General features: G+C 42.1%; 1 protein-coding gene across 2 annotated transcripts in view; it reads left to right on the plus strand.

The window, feature by feature from the left end:
- Positions 1-15023, plus strand: part of gda (guanine deaminase) — a 65617-nt gene that overhangs the window by 653 nt on the left and 49941 nt on the right. For both annotated transcript variants that reach the window (XM_059974775.1, XM_059974774.1), the window contains exons 2-3: positions 8608-8696; positions 9856-10030. In XM_059974775.1, coding sequence (XP_059830758.1) covers positions 8608-8696; positions 9856-10030 — 264 coding nt within the window. The remainder of the gene's footprint in view (positions 1-8607; positions 8697-9855; positions 10031-15023) is intronic.

Below are 15023 nucleotides of genomic sequence, written 5' to 3' on the forward strand. Positions count from 1 at the left end.
AATAATACTTTTCAATGCAATTCTTTTCATTACAGTTTCAATTGATGTCAATGTAGCCTGTAGAGGTAAATGTAATTTCGAATTCGACTAGCCCTCGTTTAGAACTGTGGGTTTCGGGTGCGCTACCATCTTCTCGAAAACGAGCATTACAACCGCGGACTCTGTCAGCTCCCGCAGGCGGGCTGCGAAAGGGTTCAGTAATCGTTTCGCAAGAATGCACGTTCCAGCCATTCGTTCTGATGGTATTTAATTCTCTTCCTCTCATCCTAGTCTTGTCGATACTTGACCAAAACCACAGAAACGCTTACGCGCGCTGTTTATCTTGTTCGGGGAAAGAAGACTACCGTTTAGATCAACGCTGTAATGGAGCGGTGTTAGTATTAGGTCATTGTTTCCTAGCCGCTGTGTTGGTGTTATCTTTCAGATTGAGAGTTTTAGTTTTAGTTACGTCGTTCTAGCGTTACCGATTTTCCTTTAATTCTGCACAGTTCTTACTAAAAGCCTGTGAACTGTTCATCCACTCTGGTGTCTCTCGCTCTGCACCTCGGCAATAACAGCATACCTGTGTCACAGTCGCTGGAAAATCATGTCCAAAGGCTATTTTTCATAAAAAGGACTTTATAAATATTGTGTAGAGGTATTCTAACTCTGGGTGGCGGTTAAGGAATGTTAAGGAAGAAGAATTTGGGAAAGGGAATGGGTGAAAGTGTGCGGTAGGATCACAAGACAAGAGTTGGGAAGGAGAGCAGGGAATGGTGCGAGAGAGGAGGATCAGAGGAAAGGGTTGGAGAGGGGTGTGGCGACAGAGAGGGTGAGTGCGGAAAATATCAGAGCTGGAAATGAACAGGTAGGAGGACCCCCCCCCCCCCCCACACACACACACACACACACAATCGCCTAAGCACAAATCCCTAGATAAAGAGGGAGTAGGACGTGAACCCACGGTTACTGATTTAGAGGCAAGACGGTTGGAAATGAGCTACAGCCAAGTTCTCTGAATGAAATGTCCAGGTAAAAACAAAGTCCGCTTTATTTCCAAATTTCATGTGTATACTTTGTGATTATTGGACATGAAGCTCCCCCCACCCCCGAAAGTTCTCATTCGTTAACCTGGCATGCAGTAATATCTAAATATCGTTATGCAGCTCTGGCACTTGCTTCAGATATGCAAATATAATCGAGAAAACGGATTCATTTCCACTCCAGGGACTTGTGCGCAAAATTCTACTTCACTTTTCATTTTCCAGGATCTCTGCCCACAATGTTCTCTCTAATTTTTTTACAGCTGCACAGACGAAACGTTGTTCTGAACAGGACATCTTTGTGAGGCACTCTGAATGTTTTTTTGTAATATGCATACTATGAATATTATTAATTATTATTATTATTATTAATATTATTAGGGTCCATTATTAAAGATGAAATAGTGGCATATCTAGATAACAGTGATAGGATTGGGCCGAGCCAGCATGGATTTACCAAGGGCAAATCATGCTTGATTAATCTATTGGAGCTTTTCGAGGATGTAACCAGGAAGTTAGACAAGGGAGATCCAGTGGATGTAGTGTACCTCGATTTTCAGAAGGCATTTGATAAGGTCCCACATAGGAGATTGGTGGGTAAAATCAGAGCTCATGGCATTGGGGGGAAGATATTGACATGGATAGAAAACTGGTTGGCAGATAGAAAGCAAAGGGTAACGGTGAATGGGTGTTTCTCGGAATGGCAGGTGGTGACTGGTGGGGTGCCACAGGGCTCGGTATTGGGACCACAGCTGTTTACGATTTACATCAACTATTTAGATGAAGGCATTGAGAATAACATCAGCAAGTTTGCTGATGATATTAAGCTGGGTGGCAGGGTGATGTGATGAGGATGTTAGGAGATTTCAGGGTGACTTGGATAGGCTGAGTGAGTGGACAGATACTTGGCAGATGATGTTTAATGTGAATAAGTGTGAGGTTATCCACTTTGGGAGTTAGAACAGGAAGGCAGATTATTATCTGAATGGTGTAGATTTGGGTAAGGGAGAAATGCAAAGTGATCTAGGAGTCCTTGTTCATCAGTCACTGAAGGTGAATGAGCTAGTGCAGCAGGCAGTAAAGAAGGCTAATAGAATGTTGGCCTTTATTACAAAGGGAATTGAGTACAAGAGCAAGGAAATCCTTTTGCATTTGTACATGGCCCTGGTGAGACCACACCTGGAGTATTGTGTACAGTTTTGGTCTCCAGGGTTAAGTAAGGACATCCTGGCTATAGAGGAAGTGCAGCGTAGATTCACAAGGTTAATTCCTGGGATGTCCGGACTGTCTTACGCAGAGAGGTTAGAGAGATTGGGCTTGTACACGCTGGAATTAAGGAGATTGAGAGAGGATCTGATTGCAACATATAAGATTATTAAGGGATTGGACAAGATAGAGGCAGGAAATATGTTCCAGATGCTGGGAGAGTCCAGTACCAGAGGGCATGGTTTGAGAATAAGGGGTAGGTCATTTAGGACAGAGTTAAGGAAAAACTTCTCTCAGAGAGTTGTGGGGGTCTGGAATGCACTGCCTCGGAAGGCAGTGGAGGCCAATTCTCTGAATGCTTTCAAGAAGGAGCTCAATAGGTATCTTATGGATAGAGGAATCAAGGGATATGGGGACAAGACAGGAACCAGGTATTGATAGTAGATGATCAGCCATGATCTCAGAATGGTGGTGCAGGCTCAAAGGGCCAAATGGTCTACTTCTGCACCTATTGTCTATAATATTTAGACTGTGCCGGCAATCAGAGGCCTGGAGGCTCATTAATAATGAGCTACTGACTTCCATTCTGTGTTGCTATAATTTCTAACAGTGTTGTAACTTGAAACACGGACAAGGCAAATATGTTGAAGCTCTAAAACGTTTCAAAGTAAAGGTTGTGGCATGGTTATTATTTAGAAATTTTATGGATTATATTCATTAATGCAATTAATTACAGGGTACCACAGTTATGTAATTACATAATACTCTGCAACTGAGGCTTCCATTAGTCAGAGGTGACCGTGGATATTGCATTCTAGCTGTCTAGATACACAAGCCTGGACAGTATCATATGGATAGCAAGCTGCTACTCACATACCAAGCTTCCTCCTCTCCACGCATCTGATGAACCCAAAGGACCGGCAGACCACAATACAGTTTGGTACCAGCAGCATTGCAGGAGTTGCCAGTTGGCATTGAACTCAATATAGAACTACCTTAGGGACTCTAGCTCCAGATTTTTCCCTCAGGGTTTACTCCCAAAGCCTTGCCTGTGAGTGAGTATAACTGAGTTTTCCCTCTCCTAGATGAGCTGCCAACCACAGCTGATGAGTCCCATCTGTCCGAAGCAACTGGTTTTAAGCTGCGTAACCCCCTTTGCCCCTTCTCCTGTCCAGCAGAAACAGCTCCACCAGGCTTAATAGCTAAGCCACATGTGAAGTCCAGGAGCTAGACTTGGCTGTCAGAGGCTGTTTCAGGTGCATGCCATTGGGAGTATTTAATAGGTAGTGGGATCTTGTTCCCATTACCACCCCAGGCTACAATAATCCTAAGGAACCAATTATATAATATAATATGATTGAATTCGCTCTCATCTTTGAGAAGAAGAAGCTAAAGTCAGATGTATCAGTATTACAGTAGGGTAAAGGGAATTACAGAGTCATGAGAGAGGAGTTGGCCAGAATTGATTGGAAAAGAACACTGGCAGGAAGGATGGCAGAGCAGCAATGGCTGGAATTTCTGGAAGCAATTCAGATGGCACAGAATATATACGTCCCAAAGATAAAGAGGTATTCTAAAGGAAAGATGGAATAACCATGGCTAATAGGAGAAGTCAAAGCCAACATGAAAGTCAAAGAAAAGGCATATAATAGGCCAAACATCAGTGGGAAGGTAGAGGATTGGGAAGCTTTTAAAAACCAATAGAAGGCAATTAAAAAAAGTCAAGATGTTAAAGATGGAATATGAAAGTAAGATGGCCAATAACATTACAGAGGATACCAAATGTTTCTTCAGATACACAAAGTGTAAAAGAGAGACAAGAGTGGATATTGACCACTGGAAAATGATGATGGAGTGGTAGTAATAGGGGACAAGGAAATGGCAAATGAATTGAATAAGTATTTTGCATCAGTGTTCACTGTGGAAACCACTAGTAGTATAGTAGAAGTTCCAGGTGTCAGAGGTCATGAAATGTGTGAAGTTACCATAACTAGAGAGAAGGTTCTTAGGAAACTGAAAGCTCTGAAGTCACCTGGACCAGATGCTGTACTCCCCAGGGTCCTGAAAGAGGTTGTGAAAGGGATCATGGAGGCATTAGCAAAGATTTTTCAAGAATCACTAGATTCTGGAATGGTTCTTGAAGACTGGAAAGTTGCAAATATCACTCCACTCTTCAAGAAGGGAGAAAAGCAGAAGGAATGAAATTATAGACCAGTTAGTCTGACCTCAATGGTTGGAAAGTTGTTGGAGTCAATTATTAAGGATGCAGTCTCAGGGTACATGGAGACACATGACAAAATAGGCCATAGTCAGCATGGTTTCCTCAAGAGAAAATCTTGCCTGACAAATCTGCACAAGCAGAATAGACATAAGAAATAGGAGCAGAAGTAGGCCATCTGGCCCATCGAGCCTGCTCTGCCACTCATCTCCATCTACCTACCTTTTCCCCATAACCCTTAACACCCCTACTATGCAAACATCTATCCAACCTTGTCTCAAATATATTTACTGAAGTAGCCTCCACTGGGCAGAGAATTCCACAGATTCCCCACTCTTTGGGAAAAGCAGTTCCTTCTCCTCTCCATCCTAAATTTACTCCCCTGAATTGAGACTATGTCCTCTACTTCTAGTCTCACCTACCAGTGGAAGCAACTTTCCTGCCTCTGTCTTATCTATTCCTTTCATAATTTTATGTTTCTTTAAGATCTCCTCTCATTCTTCTGAATTTCAGAGAGTACAGCCCCAAGCGACTCAATTTCTCCTCGTAGTCTAACCTCCTCTGTACGGCTTCCAAAGCCAGTATATCCTTACTCAAGTAAGGGGACCAGAACTGCACACAGTACTCCAGGTGCAGCCTCACCAGTACAGCATAACCTCCCTGCTCTTAAATTCAATCCCTCTAGCAATGAAGGCCAACATTCCATTTGCCTTTGTGATAGCGTGTTGCACCTGCAAACTAACTTTTTGTAAGTCATACACAAGCAGTCCCTCTGCACAGCAGCATGTTGCAGTTTTTTACCATTTAAATAATAATCTGATCTTCCAATTTCCTTCCAAAGTAGATGACCTCACATTTACCAACATTGTATTCCATCTACTAGAACCTTGCCCACTCACTTAACCTATCTATATCTCTCTGTAGACTCTCTGTATCCTCTGTACAATTTGCTTTTCCACTCAATTTAGTGTCATCAGCAAACTTAGATACACTACATTTGGTCCCCTCTTCCAGATCATTAATGTATATCATGAACAGTTGTGGGCTCAGCTGTGGCATACTGCTCACCACTAATTACCAACCAGAGTAACACCCATGTATCCCAATTCTCAGATTTCTATTAGTTAACCAATCCTCTATCCATTGCTAATACATCACCCCCAACTCTATGTATCCTTATCTTATGGATAAGTCTTTTATGTGGCACCTTATCGAACACCTTCTGGAAATCCTAGTAAATAATGTCCATCTGTTCCCCTCTATCCACTGCACATGTTATATTCTCAATAAACTCCAGTAAGTTTGTCAAACAGGACCTGCCTTTGCTGAATCCATGCTGTATCTGTCTGATGGATCCATTTCTTTCCAGATGCCTCGCTATTTCTTCTTTAATGATAGCTTCAAGAATTTTTCCAACTGCAGATGTTAAACTAACTGGCCTAGCATTCCTTGCCTTTTGTCTACATCATTTTTGAACAGTAGCGTGACATTCACCTTCTTCCAATCCATCAGGACCTGCCCAGAGTCCAGAAAATTTTGGTAAATAATCATCAAAGCTTTAACTATAACCTCTGCCATTTCTTTCAGTACTCTGGGATGCATTCCATTAAGACCAGGGGGCTTGTCTAGGCCACAAGTTAGCTCAGGACTATCTCTTTAGTGATAGCTATTGTGTCGAGGTCCTCACCTCCCATCACGTCCATATTATCACTTCAGCATGTTTGACATGTTCTCCACCATGAAAACCAACGCAAAATAGTCAATCAAAGCCTCAGCCATTTCCTCATTACCCAATTTTAATTCCCCCTTATCGTCCCTCAAGGGACCTGCATTCACTTTGGCCACGCTTTTCTGCTTTATATAATTATAGAAACTTTTACTATCTGTTTTTATATTTTGTGCTAGTTTATTTTCATAATCTCCTTTCCCTTTCTTTATTGCTCGCTTAATGGTTCGTTGCTGCTTTTTAAAGCTTTCCTCAATCTTCCAGTTTCCCACTAATCATGGCAACTTCGTACACATGAGCTTTTAGTTTGATGCCTTCCTTTATTTCCTTAGTTATCCATGGCTGTCTCTCCCCACCCTTACTGTCCTTGCATTTAACTGGAATATACTTTTGCTGAGCACTGTAAAACATCTCTTTGAAAGTCTTCCACAGTTCCTCAACCATCCCAGCATATAGCCTGTGTTCCCAGTTTGCCCTATCCAACTCCTCCCTCATCCCATTGTAGTCTCCCTTATTTAAGCATAATACATTGATTTTAGATCAAACTTAATTATATTGGGATCACTCTTTCCAAGAGGATCCCCAACTACAAAATTACTAATTTTACCTGTCTCATTGCACAGGACCAGATCTAAGATAGCACTTTCCCTTGTAGGTTCAGTAACATGCAGTTAGAGCATAGAGCAGAGGACATAGAAATTTACAGCACATTACACAATGTTGTGCCAACCATGTATAGTACTCTAGAAACTGTCTAGAATTTCCCCAGCACATAGCCCTCTAATTTTCTAAGGTCCATGTACCTATCTAAGAGGCTCTTAAAAGATCCTTTTGTATCCGCTCCCACCACCACTGCCGGCAGTGCATTCCATACACCCACCACTCTCTGTGTGACAAACTTCCCCGTGACATCCCCTCAGTACCTACTTCCAAGCACCTTAAAACTATGCCCCCTCACGTTAGACATTTCAGCCCTGGGGAAAAAAGCCTCTGGCTATCCACATGATCAATGCTCCTCAACATCTTATACACCTCTATCAGGTCACTTCTCATCCTCCGTTGCTCTAAGGAGAAATGGCCAAGTTCACTCAACCTATTCTCATGATGTACACCCTCCAATCCAGGCAACATCCTTGTAGATCTCCTCTGCACTATAGTATCTATATCCTTCCTGTAGTAGAGTGACAAGAACTGAACACAGTACTCCCAGTGGGGTCTGAACAAGGTCTTGCATAGCTGTAACATTACCTCACAGCTCTTGAACTCAATCCCACGGTTGATGAATGCCAACACATCATACGCCTTCTTAACAGTCCTCTCCACTCTGAAATCACGTTTCTGTAATGGCCACTAAATCATATCACTTTGTGCTGATTTGTGCCATAAGTTCACCGACCTTGTTACAAATACTAAGGTCATTCAGATAAAGTGCCCTTACACTCATTGCGCCTTTAAAATCTTGTAACATTTGTCCCTTACACATTTGACTTTTCTGCACTCCACCCTTACTTTTCTCTTTTTTAACTTTAGCTTTTACCTTATCCATATTTCTTCAAACTGTTGTACCCACCCCTCTGCTGTTTAGCTTAGAGCCCTATCCACAACCCTAGTTACAGAATTCGCCAGGATTCATGTCCCATCACTGTTCGGGTGGAGCCTGTCCCAGTGGAATAGCTCCCTCCTCCCCTATTGCTGGTGCCAGTTTCCCATGAATTCAAACCCACTTCTCCCACACCAATCCTTGAGCCACACATTTAACTCTTTAACCTTTTTGACTCTATGCCTATTTGCACATGGCTCAGATAGTAATCCAGAGATTACCACCTTTTTGGTTCTGCTTTTTAAATTAGTCCCTTCCTGCTCAAATTCTCTCTGCAAAAACCTTTTTCCTTGTTCCACCTATGTCATTGATACCCACCTGGACCACAACAAATGGATCTTTCCTTGGAAAGAGTGATCCCAATATAATTAAGTTTGATCTAAAATCAATGTATTATGCTTAAATAAGGGAGACTATCTGGAGGAACTTGGTGAGTCAGGCAGTGTCGGTGGAGGGAAATGGCCAGCTCGTTTCAGGTCAAGTCCCCTTTTTTCAGTCCAGATCTTGAGCCAAAACTTCAGCTGTCCATCTCTCTCCCCAGGTGCTGCATGAGTCACACAGTTTCTCCAGCAGATTGTTTTGTTGTCCATATTCCAGCATTTGACATCTTATTCTAATCTCTAACTATTCACATTTCTGATGACAGACCCCAACCTTAAGTGGTAAGTCTGTTTCCCTTTCCGCAGATGCTGCCTGACCCACTGACAATTTTATTTCTCTCCAGGTGCAGATCTTTCTTTTCAATGGTTGGAAAGCCCATGTTCTTTTGAAGGGAAACTAAGTGTCTTTAGAACCAGCAGAACTGAATCAGATTTTTTTTCTGTTTCCGTTCCAGATCATATTCATCGATACTGCAGATAAAGAAGAAGAATTGTCAGCAAAGTGGCATTTCAAGAGGGATACGGTCCGAGTGCTTCATCCAAGGTTAGAGCACACTGTAGGTTGGGAAATCATCATGCACTGGCCAAGTAGTTCACGGTGTCAGGAGAAAGGGAGTAAAAGTCTAGAAGGATGCACAAGACTTTCCAATTATAGAATCTAGTGGTGTAATTGTACACCTGCAACATGAGACTCTAAATATTACCATGTTTGAGGCTCCACCTCTTCATCATTCTGCTGTTGTCTCAATCATTGTTGATTATATGCCCAAATAATCAGTGCATTCTGCTTTGTTTTTCAATAAAGCTTCTCATATCTCTCTAAACCTTTCCTATCCATGTACCCTTGCAAATGTCTTTTAAATGGTGCTATTGTACATGCCTCCAACACTCCCCCTGGTAATTTGTTGCCCTGTGAGTGGAAAGAGTTGTCCCTATTGAATCTTTCTCCACCTACCTGAAGGTGCTTTGCAAAGGCAAGTTGTTGCTTACTTGTTGCTAGCACAAGTGGCAATGTCAATGGGGGAAATGAAAGCCTAGCGTTGCTATGTGCTGGACAGGGGGTGTCATCATGTCCTGCATCACTGGTTTCATTGGCTTCCTCTGGGGTCCTCAACACATCCTGATCCTGAATATAACTTAAACCAGGGCACCTCTCCTAGCACAGAACTGTTAGCCATAAGTATAAGAGATAGAAATAGAATTCAGGGAAACACATTTATTCCACTCATGGAAAGAGTGTGAAACTCATCCCCACAGAGGTTGGCTGCAGCAAACAGGAGAGATGCATTTCAGAGGTGGATAAAGGAATAGAGGATATGGTGACCAGCGAAATGGAAATGAGTGGGGGGAAACTCACAGGGAAGATAAACACTAACAGGACTAGTAAGGCAAAGTGACTTTTTTCTGTGCTCTACGTTCAATATAATTCTACGTAATCATAACATTTCATAAAATTTTACCAATGTTTTGGCTGCAGCAATCCAGGAGTTCTGAGCATTGTAATCTTACTTTTTGCTATGATGACTCATAGGTCATTGCTCTGTTGTTCTTTGCCAACTGATTATGGGCTTAATCAAAACATTCCTGTTGTTCACTAACCAACCCATGTCTTTTCTCTCGGTCCTCCTGGTCAACTGCAATGAAAAACTGTTTATGATAATAAGTAAGCTACGTCATTAACTATCTGCTCTCTCTTCATTCAGGCAGGAATTCTTTATTCCAGGACTGGTTGACACCCACATCCATGCCCCCCAATATCCCAATATGGGATGTTGCTTGGATCTGCCGCTTCTTCAATGGCTAGTCAAGTATACCTTCCCTACTGAAACCAAATTCAAAGACCTGAAGTTTGCAGAAGATGTTTATACCAAAGTAGTGGTACGTACAACAGTATTGCCAGGAAGAAAATTGACCAATTGCAGCATTAACCCATGTTCCCTAGGGAGATTAGGAACACTTGCAATTTATAACTGTTCTGTTTTCAGCTATATACCAAACCCATTTGATGTTGTTGTTTGACATTTTCTTCCATAACTTTTTTTCCATTATTTCTGCTTTAACTAACATTTTACTCTTTGTAGTTTTGCACTTCACTTATCTAGAAAACACAATAAAAATACATTGGAATGAGAGTCTGAGCCATAACCTTCAATTATGCAGTGGTAATTGACCTTGGTTAATAAGAGACTTACAGTATAAAGATATTGATCAATGTTTCATCCAGCCTCATTGCCACAATCATAATAGTAGATTCCTATACAATATAATCATATAACAATTACAGCATGGAAACAGGCCATCTTGACCCTTCTAGTCTGTGCTGAATGCTTACTATCTAGTCCCACTGACCTGCACTCAGCCCATAACCCTCCATTCCTTTCATGTCCATATACCTATCCAATTTTACTTTAAATTACAATATCGAACCTGCCTCTACCACTTCTACTGGAAGCTCGTTCCACACAGCTACCACTCTCTGAGTAAAGAAATTCCCCCTCATGTTACCCTTAAACTTTTGCCCCCTAACTCTGAACTCATGTCCTCTTGTTTGAATCTCCCCTACTCTCAATGGAAAAAGCCTATCACGTCAAATCTATCTATCCCCCTCATAATTTTAAATACCTCTATCAAGTCCCCCCTCAACCTTCTATACTCCAAAGAATAAAGACCTAACTTGTTCAATCTTTCCCTGTAACTTAGGTGCTGAAACCCAGGTAACATTCTAGTAAATCTTCTCTGTACACCCTCTATTTTGTTGACATCTATCCTATAATTCAGTGACCAGAACTGTACACAATGCTCCCAAATTTGGCCTTACCAATGCCTTGTACAATTTCAACATTACATCCCAACTCTTACACTCAATGCTCTGATTTATAAAGGCCAACATACCAAAAGCTTCCTTCACCACCCTATCCACATGAGATTCCACCTTCAGGGAACTATGCACCATTATTCCTAGATCACTCTATTCCTAGATCATTCTTCAATGACCTACCATTTACCATGTATGTCCTATATTGATTATTCCCACAAAAATGTAGCACCTCACACTTATCAGCATTAAACTCCCATCTGTTCACCCCACTCTTCTAACTGGCCAAAATCTCTCTGCAAGCTTTGAAAACCTACTTCATTATCCACAACGCCACCTACCTTAATATTATCTACATACTTACTAATCCAACTTATCATCCCATCATCCAGATCATTAATGTATATGACAAACAACATTGGACCCAGCACAGATCCCTGAGGCACACCACTAGTCACCGGCCTCCAACCTGACAAACAGTTATCCACCACTGCTCTCTGGCATCTCCCATCCAGCCACTGTTGAATCGATTTTACTACTTCAATATTAATACCTAATGATTGAAACTTACTAACTAACCTTCTGTGCAGAACCTTGTCAAAGGCCTTACTGAAGTCCATATAGACAATATCCACTACTTTACCCTCGTCAACTTTCCTCGTACCCTCTTCAAAAAATTCAATAAGATTTGTCAAACATGACCTTCCATGCACAAATCCATGTTGACTGTTCCTAATCAGACCCTGTCCATCCAGATAATTATATATACCATCTCTAAGAATACTTTCCATTAATTTACCCACCACTGACGTCAAACTGACAGGCCTATAATTGCTAGGTTTACTCTTAGAACCCTTTTTAAACAATGGAACCTCATGAGCAATACGCTAATCCTCCGGCACCATTCCCATTTCTAATGACATTTGACTTATTTCTGTCAGAGCCCCCTGCTATTTCTACACTAACCTCCCTCAAAGTCCTAGGGAATATCCTGTCAGAACCTGGAGATTTATCCACTTTTATATTCCTTAAAGCGCCAGTACTTCCTCCTCTTTAATTGTCATAGTTTCCATAACTTCCCTACTTGTTTCCCTTACTTACACAATTCAATATCCTTTTCCTTAGTGAATACTGAAGAAAAGAAATCGTTCAACATCTCCCCCATCTCTTTTAGCTCCACACATAGCTGTCCACTCCGATTCTCTAAGGGACCAATTTTATCCCTCACTGTCCTTTTGCTATTAATATAACTGTAGAACCAAGTTTCCAATATCCCTTGAAAACCATGGCTCTCTCAAACTTTTAACCTTTCCTTTCAACCTAACAGGAACATAAAGGTTCTATACCCTCAAAATTTCACCTTTAAATGACCACCATTTCTCTATTACATCCTTCCCATAAAACAAATTGTCCCAATCCACTCCTTCTAAATCCTTTTGCATCTCCTCAAAGTTAGCCTTTCTCCAATCAAAAATCTCAACCCTGGGTCCAGTCCTATCCTTCTTCATAATTATATCGAAACTAATGGCATTGTGATAACTGGACCCGAAGTGCTCCCCAACACAAACCTCCATCACCTGACCTATTTCATTCCCTAACAGAAGATCCAACACTGCCCCTTCTCTAGTTGGTGCCTCTTTGTATTGCTGCAAAAAATTATCCTGTACCCATTTTACAAACTCCAAACCATCCATCCCTTTTACAATATGGGCTTCCCAGTCTATGTGTGGAAAATTAAAATCTCCCACAATCACAACCCTGTGCTTACTACAAATATCTGCTATCTCCTTCCAAATTTGCTCCTCCAATTCTTGCTCCCCATTAGGTGGTCTATAATACACCCCTATAAGTGTTACTACACCTTTCCCATTCCTCAATTCCACCCAAATAGTCTCCCTAGATGAGCCCTCTAATCTATCCTGCCAGAGCACCGCTGTAATATTTTCTCTGACAAGCAAAGTAACACCTCCCCCTCTTGTCCCTCTGATTCTATCACACCTGAAGCAATGAAATCCAGGGATATTTATTTGCCAATCACACCCCTCCTGCAACCATGTTTCACTAATAGTTACAACATTATATTTCCAGGTATCAATCCATGCTCTAAACTCATCCACCTTTCTTACAATGCTCCTAGCATTAAAATAAATGCATTTAAGAAATTCTCCACCTCTTCCTCTCTGTTTATCTCTAACAGTACAAAGAACTTTACTGTCTTCTTTTTCTTCCTTCTCCCATACATCTGTTCCTACACTCTGGTTTCCCCCCCCCCCGCCCCCCATACTTAGTTTAAATCCACTGGAGCCTCTCTAGCAAACCTACCTGCAAGAATATTTGTCCCCCTCTAGTTCAGATGTAAACCATCCCACCGGAACAGGTCCCACCTTCCCTGGAAAACTGCCCAATTATCTATAAATCTGAAGCCCTCCCTCCTGCACCATGTCTTCAGCCATGTGTTGATCTGCATTATCTTACTATTTCTAAACTCACCTGCACGTGGCACTGGTAGCAATCCTGAGATTGCTATCCTGGAGGTCCTGTCCTTTAACTTGGCACCTAGCTCCCTAAACACACCTTTCAGGACCTCCTCACTCTTCCTACCCACGTCATGTACCCACTACATGGACCACGACATCCGGCTGCTCACCCTCCCTCTTGAGATTACTGAGAATTCGATCTGAGATATCGCGGACCCTGGCACCAGGGAGGCCACGGACCATCCGGGATTCTCGATCTCTTCCACAGAACTGTCCCCCTAACTATCAAATCCCCTATCACTACTGCTCTCCTCTTTTCCCTCCTTCCCTTCTGAGCTGAGGGTCCAGTCTCGGTGCCAGAGATGCAACCACTGCAACTTGTCCCTGGTAGGTCGTCCCCACCAACAGTATCCAAAACCGTATACTTATTGTTGATGGGAACGGCCACAGGGGTGCTCTGCTCTTCCTTTATGTTCCCCTTCCCTCTCCTGACAGTCACCCAACTACCTGTCTCCTGACTCCTAGGGGTGACTATCTCCCTGAAACTCCTGTCTATTTCTGCCTCTGCCTCCCGAATGATCCGAAGTTCATCCAGCTCCAGCTCCCTAACACGGTTTGTCAGGAGCTGCAGCTGGATGCACCTTTTACAGGTGTAGTCATCAGGGACAATTGTGCTCACCCTGACTTCCCACATACTGCAAACGGAGCACTCAACTGCCCCAACTGCTGCCTCCATTACCTACTCCTAAGGTAATTAGATTAATTAAAGGAGCTTACCCAGCCTTACCTCACCTGGAGTGAAGCTCATACTCGGCCTCTGCTCGCTATTTAAATTCCCCCGCTGCCTCACGGGCCGACTTTCACGTGCTTGCACAGTATCCCAACAAATATTTATCATTAAGATTGGCCCCACCTCACTACTCCTTGCCACCACTTCAGTACAACTCCCCATACATACTATGTTACTCCTTGCACCCGCGAGTAAATATTGTTCCGGTTTACCTTACCAAACTGTCCTGCATCCCTTGGTGAAAATAGACATTTATGGGAATTGGGCAGCCATTCAGTGCTTTGGGCTTGTTATCCCACTCAATGAGATGCAAACCTAACTCCCCACACCTATGTTCACCCCATGTCCATTATCAGCTTTTAAATAAAAGCCTCAAATTTAAAGGAACAATCAACATGGGATCACAGACTTTTTGCAAACTTTTTAACACACAATGACCAGAAATGTATCCAAACAAAAATGTTTGGAACTGGAAATACAACAGACAGTGATATTGTCTCTTCCTCTGAAATCCTGAAATTTAAATCAAATTGATTCATTATTTCAAGGTACACAGTTCTAGTCTATGCAATTTAACTCTTGGAGTCCAGCTCTTATTATTCTGGAAAAATTACACTGCATTCCCTCTAGAGCCAATATATCATAAGAGTAATAGTTCATGGAACAGGCCCCAATCAATTTTATCCAGGTTGACCATGATGTCTGTCTCTGCTAATCCCTTTTAGAGTTGATACCTTCTAAAGTGTCCAGAAATTTTCATAGTATCTTGTGTAGTGTCCATCCAAGCTC

This window comes from Hypanus sabinus, chromosome 7 (assembly GCF_030144855.1).
Source record: "Hypanus sabinus isolate sHypSab1 chromosome 7, sHypSab1.hap1, whole genome shotgun sequence".
Classification (NCBI taxonomy): Eukaryota; Metazoa; Chordata; class Chondrichthyes; order Myliobatiformes; family Dasyatidae; genus Hypanus; species Hypanus sabinus.